This window comes from Telmatherina bonti (genome assembly GCF_933228915.1).
Source record: "Telmatherina bonti genome assembly, chromosome: 1".
NCBI lineage: Eukaryota > Metazoa > Chordata > Actinopteri > Atheriniformes > Telmatherinidae > Telmatherina > Telmatherina bonti.
In genome coordinates, this window is record NC_136619.1 from 13,357,448 (window position 1) to 13,375,825 (window position 18,378).

The window sequence follows — 18,378 nt, forward strand, 5'->3', positions numbered from 1 at the left end:
TGTCAGGATACATTCCCATGTTTTTAAAAAATGGAAACAGTTCGTGGACATGTTAATCAAGTTTTCCTCTCTGCTGTCTTGTTCTGGGAAATATGCAAGGCTGGATTCAGAAGAAATATGAATAAGCTGAAAAAAAAAAAAACTCATTCAGGAATTTATTAAAAGTTTTGATCACATTATGTTTTACAGTATAGGAGTGTGTAGGCGCAAATGTCTGTTTCTTGCCTTTCCAGAGAAATGACCCAGAAAGTCAGAAAGTTATATTGTGCTGCAGAGCTCGACTGTCAGGTCTCAGTAACTAAAGATTACCTCTTCAGCACTCTGGCTGTAGCAGACCAACCGTCGCTCCTCATCGTATGGTTTTGATTAAGAAAATCAAATGGTTTTAATTTCCCTCCAAATCCTTGTTTGTTAATGACACAACTTCCTCGGTTCTTGCATTCTTCATTTTATTGTGATGACGACATTCACAGTGAACAGTAAAGTCAGCTGAATAACAGAGCTAAACATTTACACAGAGCCATTTGAAGGCTTTACCACAAGTCATTTGTCTGTGATCCCCATCTGCTCCTGCTTATTGGTACCTTTACACTTTTAAAATCACTAATTCCCACCCATTTGCCTTGTTTTCTAGCATAAAACCCTCCTTGTAAAAACAAAACAAAACAAAACAAAACGAAACAGTACAATTTAGCTCCTACCTGAGGTCTGAAATGTTTAGCATTTATTTATACTGCACCTCACATATGTACTTTGGGACACTCTAAGTTTGACCTTTGAGTCTGTGGGCACGAGTGGCTCGTTGTCCTCATAAAGGAAATTGTGGGAGGTTGCTTTTTATTTGGATCATTGACCATGGGAACACTGCGGGTCTGTCTTTTCTTCAACATGTGAGCCGGTAGCTCTGCAAGCTAAAGGAAACTATAAAACAACAGGCAGTTTCAAGCAAGCGGTTTGGTTGGATAAAGATGTGTTCCAGTCATACTGTTAATCCGCGGTAAACATGGCCTTCATGAACAACAAAGTGGTTTGTCATGTCAAGTCTCATGGTCATCAGGAAATTAGTGCTGAGTTAAATGTTGATTGTAAATCTGGATTTTTAGCTCCTGCCTGATTGTGAGCTGAAAAGCAATCGGAGCTGATATCTTGATGTGATACAAAGAAATGTTTTGTTTTGTTTCAAAATGGCAGCTATAAACCTGTCTGAGTCCGGTCTACCAGTTGGTTTGGGTATGATGTACCTGAATTGTTATACCTGCCCTGTGTCACTGTTGTTGGGATATATACTTTTTTCTCAATCAGTCCAATTCAGCGTCGTGGGGAAGCTGGAGCCTATCCCAGAAATCACTGGGAGGCAGGGTACTCCCTGGACAGGTCGCCAGTCTGTCACATAAACACAGAGAGACTTAGCTCACCCATTTGCTAAAGAACATTTAGAGTTAAGGAGACGGTTTCAAATGTTTCAGGAATTTCTTGAGGTCATTTGTGCAAAACTGACTTTCACTGACGTTCACTGCGTAGTGATCTAAGACCAAATAAAAACCTACCAGCAGACAGGTGCATCTTAGTGTAGTTTATTAGTTTATTTGTCGGGGACCATGTGTAAAAACATTATCAAAAGATGACTTACACCATGTTTGGCCTTAGCTAGTTTCCATCTGCAGCCCCTGGACAGACAAAGTCATGCAATTTAAAAGGTAATCAAGAATCTACAACAGCCACACTTACATACAATCAATTTATATTTCTCCAAACACTCAATATCAATAAGGCATAGAAAAATACACTTATCCATACATTCACAGGAGGAGGCCCTGAGCACCAGAGCGATTGAGGACCAGATCTACCACACCAGGCATGATTCCAGGTGCAAACTATGCCCCTGAAAAAATCCAGCACCTCCCAGCAGGGTGCAAGATACTGGCAGGCAAAGAGCACATGGTGCGCCAAGTAGACGGCATAGTGTACAGGAACATCTGTGCAGAATATGGACTGGAGACCCCTACGTCCCAGTGGGAAACTCCCCCCAAGGTGGTGGAGAATGAGAGGACTAAGATCCTCTGGGACTTCCAGATCCAGACTGATAAAATGGTGGTGGCCAACCAAGCGGACATAGTGATCATAGATAAGCAGCAGAGGAAAGGCGTAGTGATCGATGGATCCATCCCCAATGATGGAAATATCTGGAAAAAGGAGCATGAGAAACTGGAGAAGTACCAAGGCCTCAAGGAAGAACTGGAGAAGGCCTGGAAGGTAAAAGCAACAGTTGTACCCATAGTGATGGGAGCACTGGGGCCGTGTCCCCCAAACTGGAGAAATGGCTCCAACAGATACCTGGTGGTTACTTCCATTATAATTTTTGTACATCAACTTTCTCTTTTCAACAATTTCCAAGTGTCTTCATTCTATGATGTTTTTGATTTCCTTTCACTTTGATTATGTTAAGGGTGTTAAATACCCATGGGGGGGGGGTGAGTAATATGAATTCCTATAAGTCAGCTCAGTAAAATGTATTCTTTGCTTTGATTGTGATACAAGAGTCAAACATACACTGTGCAGCTGTTTATAATCAATACCATGAATCCCAGTTATTTTTCTGTCTGTGGGGTTTCAGAGTCTTCCAGTACTTCACCTTGTTTGGCTTTCACAGCCGCACACGTACAGAACACATGCTAACATCGTGTGGTAGCAGGACCTCACGTAGGGCATGAGATTTAGTGTGCGACTATAATTGCCTGTCAGTGTTTTTCTCTGATCTGATTAACTTTGAGTTCATAGGAAGCACATTTAATTAAAGCACAGTAATTCACCAGTGCGGACAGTGAGCAGACCTCGGCTTTGACTGAACCATTACTGACAGGAAAATTCCCGGAACTTCTACGTCTCTCCAGCGATTCCTCTGGGTCCAACATCACCGCCACATAAAATATCTCCCTGAAGTGTGAATAGAATGATGAATAATCCTGTCTTTTACATTGTGTGTGTTCTATCAGCATTTCTCTGTGTGACTTACTGCTTGCAGGAACGTTTGTCCCAGGCCACACAGCTGTGCAGCACAGCATGTTTTACGGCAAGAGGTTCACATTATCTTCTCAGAGTTTGAGGTTACACCCCGGAGATTTAAACATTTTTCTTATTCAGTACCCCACTTCATGCTGGCAGCATGTAAATTAAAAATCAGCTGGGAGAATGAGCCCTAACTATAGACATATTTTTTACTGTCACATATCTGACTTCTCTCTGCATGTGGTCTGATTTAACTAAGGGGGCAGATCGCTGCCTGGTAGAGGATTTTAATTCCTGCTATAATGCATGCTTAAAATATAGTTCAGTCATGTTACAGCAGCTCATAAAGTTTTGAAAGCACATATTTCTGTAGAGTTAAATGTCTAGCGGACAACATTATAAAGATCCTAAAACAAAGAGCTAAACTGGTGTTTACTTTCCACCCCAGGTCTATAGTGTTTTCACTGCAGGTTAGTCAGACTAGAGTCTGTCAGTGGGTCTTTGTAAACATCGTAAACCCCATAAGCCTATATGTGCAGAAAAAGTGTAGAGGCCAGCACCTTATAGTCCTGCTTACCCAGGGTGTGACCCTTCGCTCCTGCTGATCAGCAGTTCTGACTGCAGGATCTGCTCTCTGTGTGAGGAAAGGTCTGTCCTCTCCCACAGCTCGTAATCCCTCTCATCCAAGGAGGTCATGGCCGTGTTGGGAGGCATTCCAGACGTAGCCACCGTTTCTACCCCATTAAACCGATCTCTGAACGTATGCAAAATGTGAGCTTTCTCTGCATCGCTGGGCGAAGTGCTACTGCAGCGAGAACACCCCCCCTCTGCCCTTTTGGCCTGAGTGGTCAGGGTGTAGAGTAAGGTTAACCCCCTACATCAGTTTGCACAGCTTTCCACTTAAGCCACTTACATTGTGAGTCTGCATGGCACGACTGACGAGGATCGTTTTATTGGGAACAAGAAGATAAATTTCAAGCTAATTTAAAAAGAAAACTTCTACTGTATGTGTTTCAATGTAAATGCTTTTTTGTGGTGAATAATGACAAGTCATGCACAGGGAAATGGTTTGCTGACGAGAGTTGATCAACACCACGTTTACTGCAAAGTTTTGCACAGAATTCAACCTACAAATGGCATCCAGGTCATTCATTTTGAAGCGCTGTTGCTGCTGCTGCAGAAAATGTTAAACAATTGCACTCTTTACATGATCCAAACAGCATGTGTTTATATTTTCATCATGCTCTACACTGCAAAAACTCAGCCTTAAAAAACAAGAAAAAAATATACAAAAATGAGGTAAATGTTGCTTAAAATAAGATAAATTATCTGCCAACAGAACAAGAACATTTGGCTTGTCAAGACTTCCCAAAAACAAGTAAAAATACTCTTAAAACAAGAGGAATTCTCTGGCATAAAAACTAAGAATTATCTTAGCTTTAAAAAAAATAAGCATATGTGTACCCAATTTAAGATTTTTAATCTTACTTAGATTTCAGTTTTTGCAGTGTCATAAAACTATTGTGTTCCGCGACCCTGAAGTTGACTAAGTGGATTGGAAAATTAATAAATGAAAATGATTGTATGCATTATACAGGCTGGTATCTAGGAGTATTTATCACTGAAAATATTGCATTTTGTTCCTAAAATGTCCACATCCTGTTTCTTCCAATGCGTGCTACTTTATTACATCATCATCGTGCAAGCTGAGTGAAATCCTTTACAGTTGACACAGTTTCAGCACTTGGCCGCTGTGGAAAAGTGGCCGACGTGTTGGGGTCTGAGTCATGTCAAAAGCAGGACTTGCCAGCGAGAGACTGTGTTTTCAGCTGCTCGCTTGCTGCGTGCACCTGTGAGACACAAGACGCTGTCCATTTTAAAGCTTCTTACAAACTATAAATCATTTGTTTGTGCGGATACAGTCGGGGTGCAGAACCTATAGGGGTAAAATGGGGGCATGGATTCACTTTAGTGGGAAAACATCTTTTGATTGGCGCTCTAAGAGAGATGATTGCCTTAATGTTGGCTGATTCATATGATTTCCCTCATCATTTCTGCTATAAATGATCCCTTTAAAGTTTGACTGGGATTTATAAACACACACAAAAAAGGATGTTTTGTATGTTTTACAGACATGCTTCCCCCAAATGTGTCAGATGTGTGTGCAGGTGGTGTAAATCACAATGGGTCTGGACAGCATTTCTATCAACACCCTCATTAGAAAATAACTGAAAATCTATTTATTTTGCCAGATTCTACGAGCTGGCTTAAACAGCACCTGCTTCTATAACTATTGAATTAGCTTTTGAGTCTTTGAAGCTCTGTCAATGTTCCCAAACTCCAGTCGCCGGCCCATCTGGCTGTGCATATGTTTAACATTTCTAGAAGGGGAGTTTAGCTTTCTTTAATCAGTTAAAGTCTTTGGTGATGGCATCCAGGGACACATAAGTCTCAGTTTCAAGATGTAGTAGTTGCCTCTTAGCCAATGCATGATCTAACAAGTGTTAAGACTGATCTCACTGTGGAAAAACACGGGAAATCTGACCGAGGAGTTAAGCTAACAGCTACCCAGAACGGGACTGAAAAAGGGAGTTTTTTCAGTCTATACTAACATCAGTGTTAATAGCAGTTTGAGTGATCAAAGGTAAAGATTTTTTTTACCAGTGTAGCATTGGGCAGTTTCTTCATTACTGTTAATATTTTCTAAACTAAACAACGTCCATGTTGCTTTGTGTATTAGCATGCAGAGTGACTGGTCAGCATATCCTGCTGATCAGGTGAATCTATCAGGATTTGTATGAAAGTAAATCTGTTCCACCAGATTCTGAGTTTTATAAGCCTTTGAATTTCAAGCACCAAAATTTTATGCAGCAAATTGACATATCTGAATTTTGTCAATCTGAATTAAATGCTTCAATTTTCTAGTAGTTTATTTTTGCTACTATGTTTTAAGAGTTTTAAAATTGAAGACTCAAAAGTCAAAGATAAAAAAATTTAAAGGAATAAAAATTCAGACTGGCGAAATTCAAGAGAAAAAATTCAGTGGTTAGAATTCGCCGTCAGAAAAGCCGTTTTAACATTCGGCCTACTGGGATAACTAGTCAGTTCAGGATAACGTCAAACTGGTCTTCAGCCAATCATAAAATAAATACAAACATAAGAACATCGTGTATTTTCCATCTAAAGCCGAAACTCTTTCATTGCCTGCAGAAAAGGTAAAAACTCCATCTGATCACTGCTGTATTAATCCCCTTGGCAGTCATTAAACTGCTATTTTACTGCTGTTAAAGTGTTGTGGCTGCACTTCTGGTGTGGTCCTGATAATTCCCACTGCAAGAAGGCTCCTTTTAGTTTGCATGTTTCCCTCGTGTATGTGTGGGTTCTCTCCAGGTACTCCAGCTTCATCGTACAGACAAGAAGTCAGCATGTCAGGTGACACACTGTCATTAAACCGGACCCTAAGACTGTTGTGTGTTTGTTTCTGTGCTGATGAGCAGTCGACTTGTCCAGGATGCAACCTGCCTCTTGTCCCCTCCCTGTCATTTAAACAGATAAAAGGGGTTAAGTATGGATGGACATTTAGTTTCCATCCAATTAAAGCCTAAGCTGACCTGTTGAAATAGCAGATGAGCTGACAGAGCGATTTCCTGTTTTAAATGTACTATTGCTTCTAATGTTGGTTTCAACAAAACTCTTCTTTCAGGATCTTTTTGTCTCTTAAACTTAAAACATCACACTATAGTGAAGCTCAAATGCTTGAAAAGATCCAGTGACTCTGCACTTGATGAAATGCAGACAAACAGACAAGTGAGACTTTGAAAAGTAGAGAGAAACTTGTGTAATTAATCCATAATGGTGTTCCTGTTTTATTCAACACAGATGACTTGAGAGCATTTTCCAAAAGAGACATAGCTCAAATGCTAAACATCAGCTGCTGAACGGCACTTGGAAGCTGGAGAACAAAATCTTGTCAAATAAATGAGAAAAACATTTTCCACTTGCTGTGCCACATCTCCCGAGCTTTTTAGAAGATGTTTTTCCAGTTTGAATTTCATGAAACAATAAGAGGTGATGTTGCTGTGTTTTTACAAGTTCTTACCTTGTCCCAGTGGAACCAAGGCCCCATGTTCATGTTATTAATGTGAGACCTCTGGAATAAGGCGCACACTACCTGACTCTTTGACCTCAGGTCTTGACAAAATATGAAAATGAGACCCGATAAAAAGATGTATACGGAGGCTGTAGTTGTTAGAGAACAGACTCTGTAAAAATCCACGTCTGCTTGTGTTAAAGAAACCAGCAACCTCAAATACTGCAGGAAAAGCCCAAAAACAAGAGGGGTAAAGTTTTTGTTCAAAGGTCAGCCAAATCAGTCAGTCTATTTATTAACTTTTGCCTCTGCTAAACATAAGCCAACACTAAATCATTTGAGTTGCGTAAGTTCTATTTTAAAAGAAGTTTTCTTCCCACATGATCCTGCTGGACTCTGATGGATCACTTCTGTGTTTGGTCTCAACCGGTCAGGTGTTTACTACGATATGAGAAACATGTAAGCCTCATATTTCTAGAACCCCATCTGTCTGCAAGCCGCAGGAACACAATGAAAACAGCACTGCATATACATTTTATGAGAGACATGTTTCACATGTCTCCTCATCAGGGTTCACAGTTTAATGGGAGTATCGCTGTTGGCAGTGGAGGTATGCAGTCATAAATACATCCACAAGATGAATTCAGAGTACAACATGCAGAAAAAAACACAAGAACTGATTTGTCTGAACTCACGTGTAAAAATTAGGAACCTGATTGCTTATTGGAGCTCATCCTTCTTGTGTTGTGTTCACCAGGTGTGGGACGTTTCAGTGTCTTTTGGAAGCTTGTTTAACGTGGATGTCATGCTGGAGTTTTAGAAGACAAAACGTTGTTAGGAAATAGAATTCGTCACGGTAATTTGACATTTATTGTACTTGCAAAAGACCACAAATATGTCAGGAATGTTTACTTTAGTTCAGTTTGTGGTGTGCAGGTGTTTGTCAGTAAGTGCCAAATGTATGAGAGGGATGATTTCTGTCAGCACTGGTAATGTTAGGAGAGTTTTACTTTCCCGTCGTGAGAAGGGACACCAGTGACTGACAGCACAAAGGAAAAGATGGGATGGCTGTCATGCTGAGAAATTATCCACAAAGGAGATGACAAGGAGAGCAGACTGTACTTCTTGAGGAAGCTGAGATGGTTTAACGTCTGCACCAACATGTTGCATATCTTCTATAAGTCTGTTGTGGAGAGTGCAGCCATCTGCTGGGTAAGTAGCATCAGAACCAGAGACTTGAAGAGAATCAACAAACTGATCCAGAAAGCTGCTTCTGTGCTTGGAGTAACTCTGGAGCCGCTGGAGCTGATTGTCCAAAGAAGAATGCTGCACAAGCTGATGAAGATGATGGAGGATTCTTCACACCCTCTCCACCACACAGTGATGAAACAACAAAGTGTGTTCAGTGAGAGGCTTCTTCAGGTCCGATGTAAGACTGAAAGATACAGAAGATCATTCCTGCCAGCAGCCATCAGCCTCCGGAACAAGACCTCCTCAAATTAATTATTATCTACTACAATATTGAATTTCCCTTTGGGGATTAATAAAGTATTTTTCATTTCATTTCATTTCTGAGGAATCTGTGAAAAAAATCAAAGAAAAACTTTTGCTTTGTTCTGTTGGAGGAAGGAGGTCTGAACGTTATGGAATAACGTAGCGTCGTTCCTGTAACAGTATCAGTTTGATCCCTGAAACTTCATAGAGACCAGCAGCAGATCATCCAGTTACATATTTCTTCAGGCTGACTGGACTATTTATCGTACACATGGCTGGATTATAAGTTAGATCATTTGGTTTCACAAACCAGATGCAGCAGCTTCAACATAAACGTCAGTGAAGATGAAGCTCATCCTGTGTTGACTTAAATTACAATGACAAAACACAAAGAAGCTAATGTCTCACCATCCATCCATCCTTTCTTTCTACTTTTACTCGACTATGTGCGAGAATAACAAACGAAACATTGACCCTCAAGTCTCCTCCAAACTCTTCCAGTCAGGAATGTTTACTGGCTGTTACCAACTTGGCTCGCAGTGGTAACTAAAGAGGTAGTCAAACACTGGAAAAGAGTTTTGACCATTTCCTTTTTTTTACAGAACTTAACCAAAAATAAACTCATAAAGGGGTCTGAACATGTTAAATATCAGTAGTGAAATGCTGTGAATGGTTTTGTGACCGTGTGTGGAATGTTGTACAAAAATGCAGCCCAAAAACTTAAATCATAATCACAGTGATGTGGAGAGAAATGCTGCCCAGCAAGAAGAAGACAGAAGTGAGTCTGGCAAAAGCAGCTTTGTAAGTTAATCCCCTCCCACCTCTGCAGGTGCAGTTTTCTCCCAATCACCAATCACCACAAACAAAACTAATAAGGCAGGCCATCACAGGCACTGGTCCACGTCTAAAAATTACAATTATTGTTAATTAATAATAATGGTAATTAATTTTTATATTTAATGCTGTTTGGTTTTTCTTTGAAGTGTATATATTTATTTGTTCATCTTGTTAGTGCTGATTTACTTATATTTCCCTGTATATTTATTTATTTTTATATTTATAACCTGTAGTTGGTTTTCTCGTTTCCTTTTAGTGTTTTTATTGACATTGTTATGGCAACTACAATGATGATGACATTATAAATATCATTATGAAATTTTGTTTCTAATTAATTTAAATTTCCTTCCTCTCTCTTTATTCTTCCTTATTCACACACATTTATTTTTTTATTTGTTCATTTGGTATTGTTATTTCTATGACAAGTAACATTATGATTGCGTTTTCTTTGCAGATACTATTATTATCATCATGATAAAATTATTAAAATGATTTATTTTATTTATTTCCATTTTTTCCCCTTCTCTTTCTCTTATTAATATTCCATATATTTATTGCCATTTTTTGTATTCCTACATCAACAAAAATTACATGTTTATTTTGGTTATTATTATTATTACTGTTACTAGTTTTAGTTTTACTTCATCTTGTACTTTGTTCTGATACGTTTACGTTTGTAGAGCTGCAGTGACCTTGCTGCAGGACACACATATCACTATCTTCTTTGTATCACCTTTTTCGAACATGTACAACTTCTTTTTGTCCTCACTTTCCTTCTGTACCAGTTTGTTCCCAAGCCAGTCGAGAGAGGTAATCTCTCCACTTGCTCCTTGATCTGTCCTCAAGCATTTATGAAGTGTGACATGCCAGAAGCACGTGCTCTGAAAACATCCAGAATGACTCCTGACTGCATGCCTGAACCACCTCAACTGGCCCGTTTTGGTGCAGAGCAGCAGGGACTCCGACCTCAGAGTGAAGCCATCCACCATGTGGAGGAAGCTGGTTTCGACTGTGTCTTTTAACGCCCTTATTTTTTCCAAACACTACCTGACTGAGACTTGGTTTTAAGAAAGCTCGACTGCTAAATCAGCACTTCAGTGGCTCAGCTTTTACTTAACAGAACTGTGCAGGTGTGCATCACATCAGATGTTTCCCCAGACTGCCTTTTCACACACCCAACATAAGTTTTATTATCAGGGGCTGTGCTCCTTAAATTAACATCCACATAATATATGGAGTCTCACCATGAATTTGTTGACAAATCTCAGATTCTGTCTCAGAAATGCAGCTTGAGTGTTAGATGGTTTACTCTTAGAAGTGTTTTCAAGTTGAAAGACTGAACTTTTTTTTTTTTTTTTTAAATACTCCTAGGTGACCACAAATATTCATATAATGATCATTTTGTCCTATTTCATCTGTGATTTTTTTAAATTTAAAACTCCCATTCATCTATTTTACCTTGATTAATATTACATCTTTTAGTAAGTAGCAAATTTAAACATGTTTGCGAGATCTATAGACGTTACTGCAGCTGCTTAGTCCAGACTGGTTTGAAGTATCAAAGACTTTCAGTGTGAAAAGTTTCTGTGCAGAGACAGCCATGACCGTTTTATACCACAAGTCTGAAACCTTTCTCACCTTTTCAAGAATGATAAAGTTTTTGCTTTTATGTTTCATAACTGAGCACTTATGACAAGAAGCTGGTAATACTCATGTGGCCTCAGCCCGCAATGAAAAACACATTTCTTCCCGGCTGCATATATGCAGATAGACAAACACCAAATAAAAACCACAACCAAAGTAAACGGAGAAGAGAGACTCTCCTTCGTGGGAACAGGGGGAAAGCATGGCCTGTGTGGTCGTAATAATGAAGCAAAGACCTCCATTTCAACAGCTGCTCTCTGCTGCGGTTCCTTAATAATGTTGCTTTATATATTTTATGAATTTATTTGATTCTGGAGGGAATGCAGCCAAAGGAGACTGCACAGTTTAATTTGATGTGCGAGATATTCTGTGCATGCATGTATACAGTGCACGTGGGTTTCTGAAATAATTCATGTTCAGTGAATAAAACCAGCTGTTTCTATTGAACAGTGTCCAAGAGCCCCACACACTCAGGGGAATGCGAGTGGAAGTGACCACTGAGTGCAGTTACCGGACATTGTCGGACAATCTGTTGACCGCTGGGACTTTTATTTTGTCTGAGGTAACTATTGGTCAGGTCAGAGCACCTCTCGCAACAATGGAATAACCCTCCATTCTTTCCAATGAATCCAATGAAACTGCTCTCAGAAACTCCAGTTATGTAAGTGGAAACGACACTTCTCTGAATGAAAACTCAACATGATATTTAGCTGAAATTCAATGACAGCAACGTGTTATTTGTTAAGATGGGAAATCTACAGAAAATTTTGGTAAACTAGCCCCTTCATTTGCCTTTTCGTGGCATATTTCTAATGTGTTACACCTGTAATATGTCTGATGTGTATCACAGGATTACTTAGGTTTTTTTCTTCCTGCTCAGGTTCTATAAGCAGAGTGTGTTTAGCTTTACTGCACCATTTGGCTCTGACTTCATTCAATTACTCATTTACGTTAACCTCTTAAGGGTCTTAATTTATATTAATGTTGGTTTTTACAGACTATATATCAACCAGAAGAATAAAAACACAACATTTTCTTGCTTTACATTGACCTGTTTAAAAAAATGAAAAAAACAAGAGCTATTTTTACAGAGCTAATAAAAAGAAACTGCACTGCACAGTTGACATGGCTGACTTAATGCCCGTCAACATAATGTATGAAATAGTAAAAATCTGAACACAGTGAGCTGGCTTAATCAGATTGCAGTGTGCACAAAGGCTAAAAGCCTATGGCAAACTCACATCTCAAGCAATCAGGTTGTGATTGCATGTGTGCCTACAAAAACAATAATAATGACTGGATAATTATTATGCATAGAAAAGTGACCTCTCCTTGAAGGCTTGTGTTTTTTTTCATTCCTTTCTTCTTATTCTAAGATTTACGTCTTGCCGCCTCCACCTCTTATGATGTTTCCTAAAGCAAATGCAGATAAGTGTGTTGCAACAATGTCTGCTTTGTTATTTTTAAACATGTTTTTCTTGCAACAGTTGTAAAGCATTTTCTCTCTGCTAAAATGCTGTAATTACGGAGAAAGTGTAGGCTTTATCTGCAGCTGCTTTCTGCTGGGGTTCCTTAATAATACTGCTTTAAATAGCTTATTAATGTATTTGATTTTTTTTAATAATTAAAAAGAATGTGCATTAGTCACTGGAGCCCATGAGGCAGCAACATGATACCTGTTCTTTCAACCAGAACCTGAGCTCAGTATGCTTCACATCCTCGAAATTCACTATGTAAACACCTAGAAATACTTTTTTTTTTTTCTAAATGGATCCTTCATTAAATTTAGTCTCTGATACTTGACATATTTGTTTGTGAGGTAACCACACCACACCTTTTGCTAGATTTTACAAAACTGCAAAACAATCATGTAAAAGCAAATACTTCCAAGTCTCAGAGGTGGCAATTTCCCCCAGACCACCACTAGAACAGCATCTAATAAAATTAACAAACTTTCATTGTGGTTATTATGTAGATAACATTGACATTTACATCTCAGCAATTGAGTTTGTTTAAAAATTTGTATAATTACATTAACTAAATATGGCATAGATACTGCACAATACCATACAGAATAACATAAATAAATAAAAAAGCTTCTCTAATGAATTAATCTAATCTGTCTTATCAAGCTAATGCATTATACTCCAAAAAAAGAAACACTTCAAGCATCTGTCAACTTTTTAATTTAAACAATGAAAAAATCCTGTTCTAACGAAGTTTATGGACATTAATCCATGACTGCATGTAGTTACTTAATGAGTTTTTCCTGCATTAAAGAGGCTTTCAGAAAGTGTCAGCTTAATGTGGAACAAACAGCATGGGTCACAACGGACTCTGAATATCAGCCTTTAAATGCAGTGCTGCTCATTTTAATCAGTGATTTGCAACTGATTTCAATTCCTGTTTTTATTTCCCTGCTACAGTAATGACACCCTGCTCAGGGTTCTGACTTCCATGTCCAAATGCAGTGAAACTGCTTTTAATTACCATTCTGCAAATGTAAAACATGTGTGACTCTTTTTTACATTTTTTTTTTTTCAATTTTCTTTTAAAGCAATTAAATGTAAGTTTGGGAAATTGCATTTCATTCCCTCCCTTAATGGATCTATAGTGCCTTTAGGTATTTTGATGGCTTTTAAACATCTTTATAAAGTATCATTAGCCGTTTTCCCTTTGACTTGACTTTGTCTTGTTATTTGACAGAAATGACAATTATTTTGATGTTCGACGCTTTTGCTTCAACATTTTACTGTATATTTCACATCTTGACTTAAAATGAAAGTTATTTCAGATAATCTTTAGTTTATTATAGCGCCCCTAATGTCCACATTTCCCACAGCGAGTTTGATAAATGATTAAATTTAGAAATAAAGAGTGCCAATTTAAATGTTTCTAACACAGTCATGGCTCTCCTGTGTGATGTCCACCACTGCGCAGTGAGTCCAGTCATTTTGCTTCGGGTCTCTTCTTCAGAGGCAGGAATGTAAATCCAGAGGGATTAGTGAGAACACATTGGGCTGTAAACCCTTCAGTAGCTCTCCAAGGGGTCTCTGCCTCAGTGCGCAAAGTCAAGACGGGGCTCCGGACGCGCAGCGCTGCGGAATTATCCCGCAGGCTCCATGTGCGTCACCTCTGCAGGATACTTGACAAGGATTTCTGATATTTTGATAGCTCTACCCACGCGGGTCACTGACAGATGAAAACAGTGGCGTTTGGCGGATGTTAAGGCGTTTCACTTGAGCAGATCATCTGTCCAGGAGCGCAGAGGGGGACATGGGTCAACTTAATGGTGCGACTCTTTTACCATTTGGCGCTATCTGTGTTGTTTTCCTGTGGGAATCCTGTGCCAGCTCCATCAGGACGACGCTTGCAGTGGACACATCGAGGTAAGGATTTAAACGTGGACATTTCATTGTTAATAATTTATATAAAGTTTATATTAATGCATGCAATGTTTACCAAGTATCCGTTTTCATGAGAAAACTCCAAGCAGAGCCTTCAAGCAACAATTAAAAACAAATGTACTGCCGTGGCAGTTTTTCATCTAAACACCACGACGCATTAAGTCCAGTTTACATGAGCTGCAGTGGCTTTTGGCAACAGCAACTCACTTAATTTGTTTCGGCATTTGATTGAATCTCAAAATAAGCACCTCGTGTCAGATTAGCACAGACCAAAGTTTAGTCTCTGTTTTATGAGTTTCTGCTCTTTAGGACACTGTCAGTGAGCGGGGCTGTCAAAGAGGAGTCCCCTGGATGAACTGCTGTTGTGCGCCTGATCTAATCTCATTTGCGCGGAAATGCAGGCAGCAAAACTGCAAATGGCTTGAACTGGTCGTCGAGCAGAGAGCCAAATGTTGCCTGTTCTTAGACATAACATGACAGATGCTATTAAGGTGCCCGGAGAGAGTAGGTCAGGAGGTGAGGAGAGGATGTGAGCGGAGCACATGCTCCCAATATTCATGGAGCGGAGAGGAGGAAACCACTGAGATGCAAACCACTGATCATCAGGTTGATAATGATCCACCAATACTTGTTATTTATTTATCTATACAGCCCTCCCTCCCCACAAATACAAATAATCCTAACAATGCATTACAGATTTATGTTTTCACATCACATATTGTTACAGTGGGATGAAACCATCCATCACTGTGATGCATGGCCTTCCAGCTGGCTGTGTTCATGATGACTGATACCATCCACACAAACCTCCGTACTGCAGGCTGTTACATTCATGCTAAACTGGTACTTTTCACTTTGAATTATATCATAAACCTAAAAGTGAAATTATTTAAAGGGGTGCTATTATGGTATTTCAAGTTTTCTGAGCTTTCTACAGTGTTACAGTGTTGAATCCTCATCAGACATGTGAACGGCACCGTTTTTTATCACCTAAACGCATGTTTGAGTTTGAGTTTGAGTTTCAGCATGCTCTCCGTTCGGTTTCCATAGCGACAAAAAACGCGTCGTTTTAGAGAGTTTTTTCTACTTGGAAATCCTTGTGACGTCCTTGTGACGATAAGGTTCAGTGATTGGTTACCTTCTACTGGTTAACAAGGACATGTACAAATACATCAGGCGGGTGGAAAACGTCGGATAAAGTTATTTCCAACGATGGCTGGTGAGTTTACCAGAGAGAGACATCCTGCTGCATTCGTTGCTGTGGGTTGCTGTTTTCCACTTTGTTTTCAGGGTCTGATTCAGGTTCCAACATGTAGGGCTGTATGCTATGTGTTGACATTGTATTTTTTTTTTTATTATGGAGTTCATATCAGCCTAATCCTTCTGTTTATGAGATGTTACAATGACGGCGAAAGCAGGTGCGGTGCGCGCTCCCGATGTAATGCAGTGGCAGGAGGCGGGGCTTAATGCGGAAGAGTCTCAATCCACTCGTTTTGCCCACAGACTGATCTGACAGCCTACGGAGGGGGTCGGTCTGAAGTAAATAAAGCGATTTGTGGCAATAACTTGATCAATCCCAGCCCTTCTGGTCTCTGAAATAAAAATAAATTAGCCTGAAATGCACATAATAGTTCCACTTTAAAGACATTTACTTGACATGTCCTCAATAAGACCTTCAACTGTCCGAGGTGACGTATCAATATCTGTTCAAAACAGATTCATTGCCAACTGGTTTTCCAATACACACACACCAAACATTTATAGTTTACAAAAGTTTGTAAGATTTTTGACAGTTTAATAGGCTGATTTGACAGTCAGCTCATGATAGTAATGATTTTATTTACATATTTTAGTATTTTGTGATAAATCATGAAGAATTTTGGATGTAGCGAGAGTTTAATGTGCCATTATTCAAGGTGAAGTCCGACATGTTTGCTTTTCCCCATCAGGAAAAAAATCCACATTCATGCTGTCAGATTCAACTCAGAAGAACATAAATGGTGCAGTAGAGAAGTTGGAATAAACTGCAGAGTACTTTTTTTTTTTTTTTTTTTTTTTAAATAGATCTTTGCTTTGGTTTAAAAAAAAAAATAATAAAAAAGCCTAAAATATCAGCATCAATCAAAATTTGTTTTGTTTCAGTATCTTAAAACAACACAGAGGGGTGTTCTCCAAACTACCGCCACTCCAGGCAGCAGGAAATACAAGCCAGAGTGTTTCCACATTGGATCAAATGTCATGCTCAGGTGTCTCCTTTAACGAGTCACAAAGAGGAACGATGGATGGTTGGGTCTATGGGTGTGTGTGTGTGTGTGTGTGTGCAGGATGAATATGCACAAAGCTTTCAACCACAACGATATGGTTTAAACACCCCTATAAAGCTATTTATTCACATTCCTGAAGAGTCATTTGTAAATCATGGTTGTGTTTGTTTTCTAAAAAACAAGATTTTCTCCTCAGTAATTTCCATCTGTAAAACAGAGGAGGCTCAGTCCTGCATCAATGTCTGCTTGAACGCAATGTCTACTTGAACACGTCAAGAGTTAAAAACATGTTGGTTGCAGGCAGATAAACTTCCACCACAGCATGTTATCTCTGCTTTTCGTGCATGACAACCATGCACAACAAAAGCACATCAATAATTACTTAAACTGCAAATGGGTAAGGAGCGACTAATGTGACATTTTACTCATACACTTGGTCAAATCCTGGTTGGTTAGAAATCAAAGCTATGTGGAAGAGTTAGGAAATTAAGGTCAAAACTGACTTATTTTGTTACAACAACAACAACAAAAAAACTTGTTTCAACTCAAAGCTAATCTGTTGAGGTTAAATTACATCATTAGTTGAAATACATTCGCTGTCCAATGTCAAAATGACAATAAATGACTTTTTCACATTCATTCTTTCATTTTCCAAACCGCTTAATCCAATTCAGGGTCGCAGGGAAGCTGGAGCCTATCCAAGCTGGCTTTTTGGGCGAAGGTAGGGGACACCCTGGACAGCTTGCCAGTCTATCGCAGGACTTTTTCACATTTTAATTCAATTCAGTTCAAAACTTTTTTCATAAATCACTTTTCATGTGATAAAAATGTAACACAAAGTGCTTTACACATGCAAAAGCAGCCCAACTCCCACAGAGTTTCTCTCACAAATGATATGTCTTAACCATGATTACATCATTCATATGATTGATATGTACACACACACACACACACACACACACACACACACACACACACACACATTTAGATGAAAAATTTAGATACAGTATTTTGGTGTCTATCTCCCTGTTTTATCAGCATATATTTTCAGCACTGGTTTAACAGTAACTGTACTGGTCAATCACATCTGTTGTTTTGTGTTTATTTTCTCAGGACTGAGTGTCCAGATAATAAAATCTTGACTGTGGAGTATCCCTGTGTCAGATCTGGAGGAAAGGACGGGACTTGTTTCAGGTACGTTGAGTAATCTCCTTGCTTGGACCTCAGCTAAAATTTCTCATTGACCCTCTGAGTCTGGGCCACCGAGTGGAGCAACAGGTACTCACTGTTTATTACACATCTATATCATTTTAGCTCGCTCGCGTTCCCAGTACAGCAATTTGCTCAAGGACACATCGGCTGGAGCAGTGGCTGCCGAAGCCTGTGGGGAGAAATGATTTTGAATCATTCTGGGGTTATGGAAGGGTTTGAGAAACCACTAAACCACCCTGCTGTGTCATTTCCACAACTTTCACAGTAGATCCCTGATTGGAAACTCTACTTTTTTCTTTTGGAAAAGAAGAAAAATAAATAAATGATGGTGTTCAGTGAATCAGATAATAATCAGCTATTCTCAACATTATTTAATTACTTTTTAATTTCTTTAAGAAATCACTTTATTTTTTCCAAGCCTAAG

At 39.2% G+C, this 18,378-nt stretch overlaps 1 protein-coding gene across 1 annotated transcript in view; it reads left to right on the forward strand.

Moving 5' to 3' along the window:
• Window positions 1-14,326: 14,326 nt before the first annotated feature.
• Window positions 14,327-18,378, forward strand: part of LOC306758538 (collagen and calcium-binding EGF domain-containing protein 1-like) — a 46,175-nt gene continuing 42,123 nt past the window's right edge. The window contains exons 1-2 of the mRNA XM_079243865.1: window positions 14,327-14,460; window positions 17,856-17,936. Coding sequence (XP_079099991.1) covers window positions 14,348-14,460; window positions 17,856-17,936 — 194 coding nt within the window. The 5' untranslated portion in view covers window positions 14,327-14,347. The remainder of the gene's footprint in view (window positions 14,461-17,855; window positions 17,937-18,378) is intronic.